This window comes from Vulpes vulpes, chromosome 13, assembly GCF_048418805.1.
Source record: "Vulpes vulpes isolate BD-2025 chromosome 13, VulVul3, whole genome shotgun sequence".
NCBI lineage: Eukaryota > Metazoa > Chordata > Mammalia > Carnivora > Canidae > Vulpes > Vulpes vulpes.
Genome location: NC_132792.1, coordinates 40,119,490 through 40,133,048, shown reverse-complemented (window position 1 = coordinate 40,133,048; position 13,559 = coordinate 40,119,490). Strand labels below are relative to the sequence as shown.

At 45.1% G+C, this 13,559-nt stretch overlaps 1 protein-coding gene and 1 non-coding gene across 3 annotated transcripts in view; both read right to left on the bottom strand.

Annotated features, from left to right (window-relative positions):
* Positions 1–4,600, bottom strand: part of VIRMA (vir like m6A methyltransferase associated) — a 58,695-nt gene extending 54,095 nt beyond the window's left edge. For both annotated transcript variants that reach the window (XM_026013715.2, XM_026013724.2), the window contains exon 1: positions 4,255–4,600. In XM_026013715.2, the coding sequence (XP_025869500.1) occupies positions 4,255–4,317 (63 nt within the window). In that variant the 5' untranslated portion in view covers positions 4,318–4,600. The remainder of the gene's footprint in view (positions 1–4,254) is intronic.
* Positions 4,601–6,166: 1,566 nt separating this feature from the next.
* Positions 6,167–6,285, bottom strand: LOC112932535 (5S ribosomal RNA). Its single transcript, XR_003237489.1, has one exon. It is a non-coding gene; the product is annotated as a 5S ribosomal RNA (ribosomal RNA).
* Positions 6,286–13,559: the final 7,274 nt, after the last annotated feature.

The window sequence follows — 13,559 nt, the reverse complement described above, 5'->3', positions numbered from 1 at the left end:
CAGTGTGTTAAGTGCCTGACTCTTGATATCAGCTCAAGTCATGATCTCAGGGTCATGAGATCTAGCCCCATGTCAGCATTTGCACTGAGCATGGAACCTGCTTGGGATTCTCTCTCTCCCTCTCCTTCATGCTCACATTCTAAATAAATAAATAAATATTCTCTTTACCCCTCTCTCCCCCTCCCACCCTTCCACCCTGCTCTCTCTCTCTCTAAAAAAATAAATAAAACAAAATGAAGCAGGATTTTCTAGAATCAATCATTCCTGTAAAACTATCATTTAACCCAGCAATTCCACTCTAGCAAGTAATAATTAAAGATGCATTGGGGTGCCTGGGTGGCTCAGTCAGTTAAGTGTCTGACCTTTGATCTCAGCTCAGGTCTTGATCTCAGGGTCATGAGTTCAAGCCCCACACTGGCTCCATGCTGGGCATAGAGCCTACTTAAAAAAATAAAACTAAAAAAAGAAAGATGCATAAAATAACTTTTATACCTACAATTTACAGACTTCAAAAATGACACATCACTGTAAAAAGTTAGAAAACCAAATGTATGAGATTATACCACTTAAATATTATGCAGTCATTAAAAATGGTATTATATAGAGTATCTAGGGAAAGAAATGGTATAGCTAGAGGACAAGTATAAAAAAAGACATACTAAAAAAAAAGGCATACTTTTTACTATATATCTTTTTGTACCTTTTGAATATGAACCTCATACCTGTGTTTGGTCAAACTAAAAAGATAATGTTTTAAAATGAAGTATACTTTTAAAATGTTACATAGGCATAATTCTTGATCTACAAAGATACAAGACAAACTGTTAGGTGAGAAAAGAAACCATGAAACAGTATTACAGTATAGTACCTCAATGTGAGTAATGGGTGCATACATTTAAACATATATATCTATAAGAGGATTTGGAAAAAAATTAAAAAGCTATTATAGCTCGGATTAAGAAAGATAAGACTATGAAAGCCTTTGCTTTTCTGTACTTTCTTATTTTTCTATGATGGAATTAAAATTTACTAAAATAAGTTATTATTTTTTTTATTTTTAAAAGGTCACATAAAACCACAAACACAATTTGTAATTCATTTAGCACTACTAAAATCTCTTTCAGTGTTCCTCCTGGGAAATTTGAATAAATATCTTCTTCACCAGATTACAAACTCCTTTGAAAGCAAGGGCAATGGATTTTGGGAGTTTCTGTTTGTTTTCTTTTTTGTACTCTCCCTCATAAAGCTCTACCTCCTTCAAAAGTATTTTTCATAAACAATTGGTAAAAGAGATTCCCAACTTCCTACTGAGCAAATCTCTCTGGTGAACCACTAAACACACCAAAAACTAAAATATCTTGTTCCCATCAAACCCAACTCTAGACTTCTCCATTACTATCAATGGCCCCATCAGTTCTCTAGTCTCCAAAACTAGCACTCCACCATCTTTGACTATTTTTTATTCCTCACACAATCAGTTACCACACTGTTAAATCTATAACCAAAATTTATCTTATACCTATCCCTTCCTACTTAGTCCCACTGAGAATGGCGCTGCCTTAGAGCCAGGAAATATGTCTGTATGCCTTCCTTCATCCAGCTATGTCACTTTAGGAAAGTCACATAACCTCTCACACTCAGTCTCATCTATAAATTGGGGATAAGAATCTTTCAGAATTCTTGAAAGGATTAAATATAGTGTATTTCAATATGCTGCACTACACCTTGCACAAAATAAGCATTCAATAAATGCTGGCAATGATAACTGCCTACCCACTAACCTGGAACTTCCATTACATCTCACTTTTTCTTCTTGATTTGCCACCTGTAATTTTTCTGAACCATTTTAGGCATTACTGATCAATTAACTGACTTAATGTATTTTACTAGTCATTTAATTTGCTTGCTCAGAAACTATTTCCTACAAAATAAAGTCCATATTCCTTTGCTGAGCATTCAGGGAACTCCATGATCTGGCTTCAAACTGCCCTTCAGCTGCCACTTCACTCTAGGACTTTTGGAATACTCCACAGAGGACTGGCTACTCCAGGACAATGCCCTGCTTTCTTATACACAATTGTGGGACATTTCCTCTTCCACCAAAGATCCAACTTCACATGACAACTACTTTGATGATGTCTTTCCTGATATTCTCAAATGAAGAGTCATCTCTCCCTCTGCTGAAATTACATAGCCTTTGTTGGTAGCACCTAAAGGAGCTAAATTAATATTGACTGGGGTCCTAATGTCAGACACATAAAGATTATAAACCCTGGGGCACCTGGCTGGCTTAGCAGGTGTAACGTGCAACTCTTGAACTCGGAGTCAGGAGTTCGAGCCCCACACTGGGTGTGGAGCTTACTTTTTTAAAAAAAAGAGGAGGGCAGCCCTGGTGGCGCAGCAGTTTAGCACCACCTGCAGCTGGGTGTGATCCTGGAGACCCAGGATGGAAGACGTCAGGCTTCTTGTATGGAGCCTGCTTCTCCCTCTGCCTGTGTCTCTGCCTCTCTCTATGAATAAATAAAATCTTTAAATAATAAAAATTAAAAAAAAAGAGAGAGAGAGAGAGAGACAGCAGCCTGGGTGGCTCCGTGGTTTAGCGCCGCCGGGCCCGGGGCCTGATCCTGGAGACCTGGGATGAGTCCCACATCGGGTTCCCTGCGTGGAGCCTGCTTCTCCCTCTGCCTGTGTCGCTGCCTCTCTCTCTGTGACTCTCGTGAATAAATAAATAAAATCTTTAAAAAAAGAGAGAAAGAGAGAGAGAGACAGGTGATAGACTCCAAGGGATTCCCACTGCTTCTGTATGCACTGACCACATTCTAACTCGGACCCTAATTTTGTGGCCCCAACCTCCAACACTTAGTTGTAACTCCGTGGGAACAAACAGCTCGATATTCCATACCCCCCACAAGCCCTTAGCCTTCCCTCAGGACTCGGTTCGACCGTGAGCTCTACCGAGCCTCCCTCAATCACTGCCAGAACCGGCCCTCTCCTGGTCCTCGCTGTGTGTCTAAGAACCAACGGAGCCACGCTCGACTCGTACACGTAGGAGTGAACCAACACTGATTTCCCGAAACTAAAGAGCCGCTGACTTCTCATATGCTTCTTTCACTTTTAGTGGTTCTGCCTGTACACATGACGGGTTTGTTCTGACCCAACTAACTCCAAGGGGTTTCTGGAGCCCCGCTGACGTACGGCCGCAGAGGACGGTCGTGGAACAAGACCAGGGGACAAAATTAAGAGACCAGGGCGCGCCCGGTGAGGGGGCTCCGCAGGGAGCGCCTGCCTTGGGCCCAGGCCGTGACCCCGGGGTCGTGGGATCGAGTCCTGCGTCGGGCTCCCTGCGTGGAGCCTGCTTCTCCCTCTGCCTGGGTGTCTGTCTCTCTCTCTCTCTCTCTCTCTCAGGAATAAATACATAAAATCATAAAATAAAGCGACCAACAATTTCACTGTTTGTAAGACGTGCGGGTCTCGATTTTTACACAGGAAACGGTCGGAAGAACCGGTCAGTCAACTTTTTATTTTGCCACACACAGCGCTACGGTCGCAGCCGCGACTCCCTCATCCTCACTGTCTCCAACCAGGGCCGAAGGGTCGCTCCGAGTCCACGTCGGGGGAGCCGCGTGCGCCCCGGGTCCCCGTGGTCCTGCTGCGGACTCCGTGAGCGCTCCCGCCGGCCTTCGGGGGCCGTTGACAGGCCGGCTCCGTGCCGCGCAGAGGTCGCGGGGTCGGCCCCTCCGGGACGACCACCGCGCGACACCGCCACCGCCGCGCCTCAGCCGCGGCCACGCTCCACTCCGGCCCCTTCTTGGCGAGCGCTCCCCACGCCAAGGGCGTCCGAGCGAGCGGAATCTTGGCTCAAGTGCTGCGGTGGGGCGGGCGGACGGCGCAGACCCGAGCGCCCCGCCGGGGGCCGCGCACCGCTGAGGGGGGCGCCCCCCGCTCCGCCCCCGGCGCTGTCAAGCCCCAAGCCGTCCGAGCCCCCGCCGGGCTGCCGCGGCCCACGGCGCTCCCACAAAGGGGCCAGGCGGGCTGAGCGGCCACCGCGCCCCGACCCCGCGGAACGGGGGGGCTCCCGCCGCCCGGCCTCAGACGTGGTGCCCACACCCAGGCGGGCGGGGGGGCGGGGAGGGCGCCGCGTCTGTGGGGAGCCCAAGCGGCAGCCGGCGGGGCGAGGAGTCGCGGCGCGCCCCACGGCCGCCTGAGGGTCCTCGCGGCGAGAAGCGGCGTCGGAATCAAATCCGGGAGCCTTACCTCAGCGCTCGGGTGTTTAAAAGTGTCTAAAAATAGCAGCTCCATCGCCGAGTCCACCGCCATGTTCGCGGCGGGCGGGGGCCCAGGGGGAGGACTTCCGGGGCAGCGCTCCAGCCGCGGCGACGGCTGCTCGCGAGACGCGGAGCCCGCAGCACTTCCGGTGCCCAGCGCGCCGGCGCCGCGAGCCTCGGCCTGCCCGGAAGTGCGGGCCGTGGCGAGCCCCGCCCCCGCCTTCTGCCGCGCGGCCGGGGGCGCCCGGGAGCCCGGGGAGGGGAGGGGCGGGGGGCGGACTACGGCGTCGCCGGCGGGCCACGGCCTCCACAGCCAGGCCTTCTAGCGCGTGGACGGGCCGAGGCGGCCTGGGGGGCGGGCCGAGTGCCCCGCGGGCTGCGGGGAGGGGGGCGGAGGGAGGGGAGGGGGAGGAGGGGCGAAGATGAGGGACGGGGAGGAGGGGGGAAAAGAGGGGAGGACAGGAAGGATGGGGGAGAAGAGGGGAGGATGGAGAAGAGAAGGGAGGAGGGGGAAGAGGGGAGGGAGGAGGGGGAAGAGGGGGGGAGGACGGAGAGGAGGGGAGGGATGGGGAGAAGAGGGGAGGATGGAGAAGAGAAGGGAGGAGGGGAAGAGAGGAGAGGGAGGAGGGGAGAAGGGGAGGACGGAGAGGGGAGGAGGGGGGAAGATACGGGGAAAGAGGAGGGAGGGGGAGGGAGGGGGGAGAACGGGGGAGGGAGGAAGAGGACGAAGAGAAGGGAAGGGATGGGGAGAAGAGGGGAGGATGGAGAAGAGAGGGGAGGGGGGGAAGAGAAGGGAGGGAGGAGGGGGACGAGGGGAGGCCGCCCACGCTGGACACAGGGGCGGTTGGGGTGGGGAGTTTCACTGAGCGAGGCTGAAGACTAAGGCTTTTTTTTAAGAGAAAACCTGTTCTCTCAAAGAGGAGAGTTTTTTTTTTTTTCTTTTTCTCATCTGCAAATGTGAATAATGATGCCTAACCCACAGGCTTATTGTGAGAACTAGTGGAAATAAAATCGGAATTGTATAACGTGAAATGCCACGAACGTAGAAGCGGAGAGTGAAGAGTCGGCCTCGTGTTGAGCAGTGGAGCCCCTGGAAGTGTTTGCAGCGCAAGGGGCACGGGATGCCGGGGGCTCAGTGTGGAGCCTCCACCTGGGGCTCAGGGCGAGACCCGGATCCGGGGATGGAGTCCCCGTTGGGCTCCCCGCAGGGAGCCTGCTCCTCCCCCTGCCTGTGTCTCTGCCTCTCTCTCTGCGTCCCTAGTGAATAAATAAATAACGTCTTAAAAAAAAAAAAAAAAACTGGTACAAGCGCCTGGGAGAGCAGTTAGGAATTATTTCATAAAATGACATGTGGCTACCCCGCTTCTACGATAATTCTCGCATATGTGCCCAAAGAAATACCTACAAGAATGTTCATGATAAAACTGGATGTTGCAAAAAATCTGTTTATTGACGTTAAGGAGTAATAAGGAAATCATGGTATATGCATGCAATGTAATAACAGCAGGAAGAAAAGGATGAGCTAGTTCCGTATCCACTAATATGGGTAATCTCAAATTATGGATAAACATGGAAAAACAGGGCTAAGCAAACAGGTTGAAGAATACGTAGCGTAAAATAGCATTTATATAGTTCAAAACATGCACAATAATATAACTTGGAGGAATGTATATAAATTATGAAATTATAAAATGCATTGGAATGATAAACACTAACATTTAAAGATAGTGGGAAACTGGACAAAGATGAAATCAAGAAGCTCATAGGAGCTTAAATTCTTCGTTTATGTTTCATTCTTTAGGTTGGTGATGGTTTCACAGGCATGCCTCACATTATTGCTTGTGCCTTCTGGTATGCCTGAAATATTTAATAATTATTTTCTATTTCTTTCTTTTTTTTAAAGCCTGCAGCATCTGGTATTCCCAGGCGGTCTCCCATCCAAGTACTAACCAGGCCCAACCCTGCTTAGCTTCTGAGATCAGACGAGATCGGGCGCGTTCAGGGTGGTATGGCCGTAGACTATTTTTCTATTTCTTAAAGCAAATCTCCATCCATACCCTTCCTTAGCCAGTTTCCTCCATTAGCTAACAGTTCATCTTTTACTATTTGCTTTTTTTTTATGATTTTATTTATTTATTCATGAGAGACACAGATAGACACACAGGCAGAAAGCTAAGCAGGCTCCCTGCAGGGAGTCGATATGGGACTCAATCCCAGGCTGCCGCCCCCACCCCCATCACGACCTGAGCCAAAGGCAGACGCTCAACCACTGAGCCACCCAGGTGCCCACGATTTGCTTTTTCAAAGGACTGGTTGTTGCTTTCATATTTATTATTCCCACCATTCTTCTATTTTCTTTTTCCTTTTTTTTTTTTTTTTAAGATTTACTTATTTATTTTAGACAGTGGGAAGCGGCAGGAGGGGAGGGAGAGAGAATCTAAACAGGTTCCATACCGAGCACTGAGTCCAACATGGGGCTCAGTCTCACAATCCTGAGATTATGACCTGAACCAAAATCAAGAATTAGAAGCTTGATGAAGGACTGAGCCACCCAGGTGCCCCCATTAATAGACTATAGGTTGTTTTAGAGACTTAAGGTTGTTTTAGTTTTACGGGAAATTAAACAGCTAATACCGGAGTTCTCATATATTCCCTTTCCCTCCTTTTGGAAGATTCCCTAATTGTTAATATCTTGCTTTACCATAGTACATTCATGACAATTGATGAACCAGTATTGATACATTATTATTAGCTGAAGTCCATAGTTTACATTAGGGGCCACCCTTTGTTTTATGTTGAACATATATACTATATGCATATTTCAATTTTTAGATTATATCTGAAAGAATTATGTAAGAAACTGTTGTTGCCTCCAGGGAGGGGAGCTTGATGACTAAAGTATAGAAATAGCGGTAATCTATCCCCATGTGCACATATTTCGAAAGATGAGGAGTAAAGAAACTTGAATAAATGTATCTTTCAAGAACTTTTGTTGCATAGAACAGAGAAATGAGGTGGTTGTGGTAGGGGGAACTGGGATCAGGAAAAAGTGTTTTTAAGATGGGAAATAGAACATGTAGACTGGTGGAAATGAAGCAATGGAGAGAGAAACTGATGATAAAGAGAAAGAGGGGGTATCTGAGGTAGCAAAATATTGAGTGGGTGGGGGGCAGGTACCTGGTAGCCAAAGAGAAAGTGACCTTTGCTAGAAAGAATACCTGCTCCCTGGTGACCAGGGGCAAGAAGGATCCATGGGTACACATGCAGATGGGAGTAATGATTTAATATGTGGAGTTGAGGAAGTTCCTTGTTGATGATTTTCTATTGTCTCACTGAGATCATGAGCTATAATTGAGAGGACAGTCAGAGGTGTAGAAGAAATAAAGTATTAACCAGACTTCAAGGAGAGCCTAGAATCCCTGATTGTCTATCACCTCACATAGTGCATAGAGCCCCAGATTCACTTCTTGCTCACTATTCTCACCTTGTTCCTACTGTAGCATTTGATGATTCAGACATTCCCAGCTAGATACGGCTCCCTTAATACAGAGATATTTCTCAATGTTGTCGCCTAGGACTTACATGGTTTAATCTGCTTTGAATGTGACTCCCTTGTCACAGCTCTCAAAAACCTATATACAGTAACATGGGGCATCTGGGTGGCTCAGTCAGTTCACATCTGACTCTTGATTTCAGCTCAGGTCATGATCTCAGGGTCATGAGATTGAGCCCCATGTCTGGGGTTTACACTGGGGGTAGAGCCTGCTTAAGATTCTTGCTCTCTCTGACCCCCATACCCCACCCCTACTTATGTGCACTCTCTCTCAAAAAAAAAAAAAAAAACTACATACAGTTATAATAGCATCCAAAAGAATAAACTACTTAAAGAATAAATTTAACCAAGGTGGTGAAAGCTTTGCACACTGAAAACTATAAAATATTGCTTTAAAAAAAATTAAAAGGCAAATAAATGGAAAGACATTCCATGTTCATGGATCAGAAGACTTAAGATGACAATATTACCTGAGGTGATCTACAGATTCAATGCAACCCATATCAAAATGCAAATCGCCTTTTTTTTTGTTTTTTTTACAAATGGAAAATCTGATTCTCAAATGCAAATGGAATTTCAAGGGGCCCCACATAACAAAAACAATCTTGAAAAAGGAGAACACATTGGGGAGGACACACACATCTTGATTTCAAAACTTACTACAAAATTAGAGAATCAGAACTATAGCAACGGCATAAGGATAAACATATACAACAATAGAATAGAATTAGAGGCCAGAAATAAACCTTCACATATATAATGAACATATATGTCAAGGGTGCCAAGGCCATTCAATGGGGAAAGAATAATCTCTTCAATAAGTGATGCTGAGATCATTGGATATCTATATGCAAAAGAATGATGTTGGACCCTTACTTCATCCCATACACAAAAAATGAACTCAAAATGGGTTGAGGACTTAAGTACAAGAGCTAAAAACCATTAAACTTTTAGAAGAAAACATGGGTAAATCTTCATTACCTGGTTTTGTTCACCAATACATCCTTAGTATCTGGCACACGCTAAACATTCAAAAATGGTAAAAAATAAATAAATAAATAAATAAATAAATAAATAAATAAATAAATAAATAAATAAAAACATTCAAAAATGGTTATTGAGTGAATTGATTTTTGTTTGCTATTTCGAATCACTTATGGAATTATATCTTGCGTACATGTTATACATTGCATGCTTAGTCTGTACTATTCTTCCTCTTTCATTTTTATGCACCTCCCTCATCAAATGATCAACTCCCCCTGAGCAAGGCTCTGTAAACAGCCCTTACTAGCTATTGCTGTTTGACCAGCCATAGTCTCTTTCCTTTTTTGATTGTCACCAACCTTCAGTGATAAAAAGAGCAACTTGAAGAAAATCAAAAATCGCCTCTAATGTGAAAGGCAATTTAGGTAAATCTGAATGCTTGCCAGAAGCAACTGGACAAAAAGACAAAGAAGTGGGAGAGAGCTAACCAGCCCCAGACAGCTCAATGTCGCCTGTTTACAGATGAGCTCCTTTCCGAGGTGACATGCACACAAGCACAACAGAGCAGGAGGAGGATCCAAGTGAACTGCCAAGCATTTCAGCCTCTCCAGAGGCCCAGTATATCAAGAACAACTGATTGGGGACTCTGGCACACTGCCAAGTACAAGACATCCGTCCACCAGCAGGAACACAAAGAGCCTTCGTTTTCTCCCCTCTCGGAGCACACTGATTAAAATTAACAGCTGCCACCCTTTCTCCCTGATACTTGAGCATGATAACTCCCAAAGCCAAGGACTTGCTATGAAACTTCCACACCATTCTTCAAAATGAGGTCTGGAAGATTACCTAAAAGTTTGAGGAACCTGGATTGGACACTATTATCTACCAAACTATCTCGAAATAAGCACACCAGTTAGTAGCAGTTGTTCTGAAAGATTTCATGACTCCAGCTATTTCTCAGCTCTTTATGCAGCTTCATAAAGGCATAACACTCCAGGATCCTGTGTGTTTTAAGATAGGTAAACAGCCAAAACGTTGTGGTTCAGTTCTACCCTTGGGTACAGAGCCTACACTGTGTAGACGCTATGCCTTACTTAGGGCACTTTTTCTTTTTTTTACTTGCTCTACTATATTTAGCAGATCCACAATCTCTCAAAGCGTGTTCCCTTAAGAAGCCCATGGAAAACAATTTCTGTGGGCCGCCTGGGTGGCTCAGCGGTGGAGCATCTGCTTTCGGCTCAGGGCATGACCCCGGGGTCCTGGGATCGAGTCCCACATTGGGCTCCCTATGAGGAGCCTGCTTCTCCTCTGCCTCTGTCTATGCCTCTCTCTGTGTCTCATTGAATAAATAAATAAACATCTTCAAAAAAATAGTTTCTGTTATCAAAAATAATTTGGGAAATCCCGTATACCTTGTCTCCCTCTTAGAACTTTATTGTGCACATTATAAGCTCTAATAAGTCCACAGAGAAGAAACTACTCTTTCTAGAACTTAACTAGCACTTGCAGCTTAGTTTAAACTTGCTTTTAACAACTTCAATGATTTCTATACCATTAAAAGCTAGTGACATCAGCTTTATGGATTATTCTTTCTTTTAGCACTTTTAAATAAAAGCTAGGTAGATTTGAAGATGGCTAGTAGAATGAATGGAGTTGGCTAAAAACTAACTTTTATATAAGAACTTCATGTTAGTTGATGAGCAAATTAAGTTCCTCTCTCTCTCTCTCTCTCTGGATCCACTTATACCCCTGAATCAAATATTCTACCCCTATCTAAATCTCTTTCCGTTTGTGCAGTAACACAATCTGGTTTCCCAGCCTCAGCTAACTTGACCAAGGATGGTCACCTGGCACAAGGGAGGTTGTAGGGAGTCCTCAACTGGCAACAACCTCTGACTTACGTGGCTTGACTCGAAAAGATAAGAGATCAGAGTGAAATTACCAGCTGGTAGTGAGACAGAAGGATGCAGATGCATGGAGCAGAGCCAAGGCAAATTAATGACAAAGGATTAAACTGGAACAAGCATTGATGATCATCTGTGCTGAGGTCCCAGTGCTGAGGTAGCCCCAGCCATGTCACTGCTCTTGTTTCAAATTAATGCTTCTAACCATAATCCCCTTGTATTTAAACCATTTGAGTGGATCTCTATTTCTTGCAAACTGTTCCTTTTTTTTTTTTTTTTTTTTTTAGATTTATTTGAGAGACAAAAGAAAGAGAGTGCAAGCAGGAGAAAGGGCCAAGGGTGAGGGAGAGAATCGTCAAGCAGATTTCCCTCTGAGTGCAGAGACTAACGCTGGACTACATACATCTCATGACCTTGATATCATAACCTGAGCCAAAACCAAGAGCTAGATGCTCAACAAAATGAGCTGCCCAGGAATCCCTCTTGCAAACAGTTCTACATTAAAACAACTACTTACCAGGATCCCTGGGTGGCGCAGCGGTTTGGCGCCTGCCTTTGGCCCAGGGCGCGATCCTGGAGACCGGGGATCGAATCCCACGTCGGGCTCCCGGTGCATGGAGCCTGCTTCTCCCTCTGCCTGTGTCTCTGTCTCTCTCTCTCTCTCTGTGACTATCATAAAAAAATAAAAAAATTAAAAAAAAAATACTTACCAAGTGTTCTTCCGAGATCAGTGGAATGTATGCAACAGAATGAAGTGTGGCAACGACCTTAATTGAACTAATGGTAGACTTAGAGAAATAAAACATCAATGTCAGACAATAACTGATCATCTAAGACTGTTTATAAAATTATGGAATATAATATAGAGAGAACACTGGACTTAGAGTAAGAAAACATGAATTTTTGAGACCTGGGACTCAGACTCAGGGAAGAGATGGCACATTCAAATGCTTAATTCAAGAATGTTTAATGATATAGGGCTCCTGTCTGGCTCAGTCAGTAGAACATATTATTCTTGATCTCGGGGTCCTGAGTTCAAGCACCATGTTGAACATAGAGCTTACTTAAAAAAAAAAAAAGAATGAAGGTTTAAGGACATATTTTTAAAAAAAAAACAATGTTTAATGAAACTTTTGAGGTAGTGAGAATGATTATTGATCATGGTGATGGCTTCACAGTGTACGTTGTCAGAACTCAGCAAGTATACACTTTAAATACGTGCAGTTCATTGAATGTCAGGCATGCTTCAATAAAGCTAAAAAAAAAGAAAAAGAAGAAGAAGAAGAAAAAGAACAGGATGTTTGGGGCACCTGGGTGGCACAGTCGGTTAAGCATCTGACACTTGGTTTCGGCTCAGGTCATAATCTCAGGGTCATGAGATGGAGCCCTGCATTGGGCTCCATGCTCAGCACAGAATCTGCTTAAGTATCTCTCCCCTTCTCCCTCTGCCCCCTCAAAACAAATTAATAAATATTTTTAAAAATATTTTTAAAAAGGATGTTTATTTTTTTTTAATTTTTTATTTATTTATGATAGTCACAGAGAGAGAGAGGCAGAGACACAGGCGGAGGGAGAAGCAGGCTCCATGCACCGGGAGCCTGATGTGGGATTCGATCCCGGGTCTCCAGGATCGCGCCCTGGGCCAAAGGCAGGCGCCAAACTGCTGCGCCACCCAGGGATCCCAAAAAAGGATGTTTAATGAAGGAACTATTTACTGAAATGTGAGTGTCGTCAAGAGGAAAGCATCTGTGGACAAGCAAACCTGAGAAGCCATTAGCATCCTGGGGCTGAAGGAGCACAGAGGAGACTTAGGAAATCATCAGAGCTCTGGCTGTGAACATGGGGCCTACAAACCATCTGTTGCCCTCTAGTAAGAGATAAGAACAGAATTTGAGAGTGAATGTTTAGAGACTTCCATACCAATTTAACAGACTAATGTCACGTTTGTTGAATCCAATGATATAAAACCTGCGGATTTATATTTTATAGGTCTTTGGGGTTTTTAATTTCACTTTCCTCCTAATTCATTTTGTTATTTTTTTTAAGGTAGCGATCAATGGTGGGGTGGTAATTTTAAAGGACCACCATGGATAGTTTGAAAAACACTAGTCTAGAGGAGTTCAATCTCTGATAAAACGTGAGCTCTGCATGGGAAGAGCTAGGGAACATGCATCCTTCAGTCTCTTTCCTCTCACAATGATCTCTCTGTCTCTCCCCTGGGCTAAACCCAATAAAAAGGCAAAGGACAGAGAAACTCAGGTAACAGAGTATACAGCCAGCTGGGCACGGAGCAAACAGGGAAGGATGGGGAATGGATCTAGAGGAACAAGCAGAGAGTAAACTGTACTCTGGACTATGACACTCATTAGATGTATGATCTTCGGAGAGTGACTTGGTCTCAGTAAACCTCAATTCACCTCACCCTCAAAGGAATGGGGAACCCTAGACTACCCTTCACTTATTCTATCACTCTCCCTTCACTTCCTTGAGCCAGAGACTTGGCGATCATCCTTTATTCTCCTCACCAGTGTCCCATCCAGGCAGTCCTGCTGGGCAAACCTCCACAATGATATTTGCAGGTGGCTCCTCCTCTCCACCCCATGCCCTGCCTGACCTGAGTTCCTCGGCCTTTGTTCACTGAGCTGTGACAGCCTTCTGACCGGTCCTGCTCTACTACAGTCCATCCCCCAGGGTGACACATACAGATTTGACTAACTTACTTCGTAACTTAAGTACAGGTCTTGAAAGTGAGCATTTAGAAAAACTTAAGTGTTCAGAATCCTTGAATATTTGGGTTGGGTTTGGGTTTGGTCTTCAGATCAAGAAGTGCTTTCGTATGCTTCCATGCTTTTT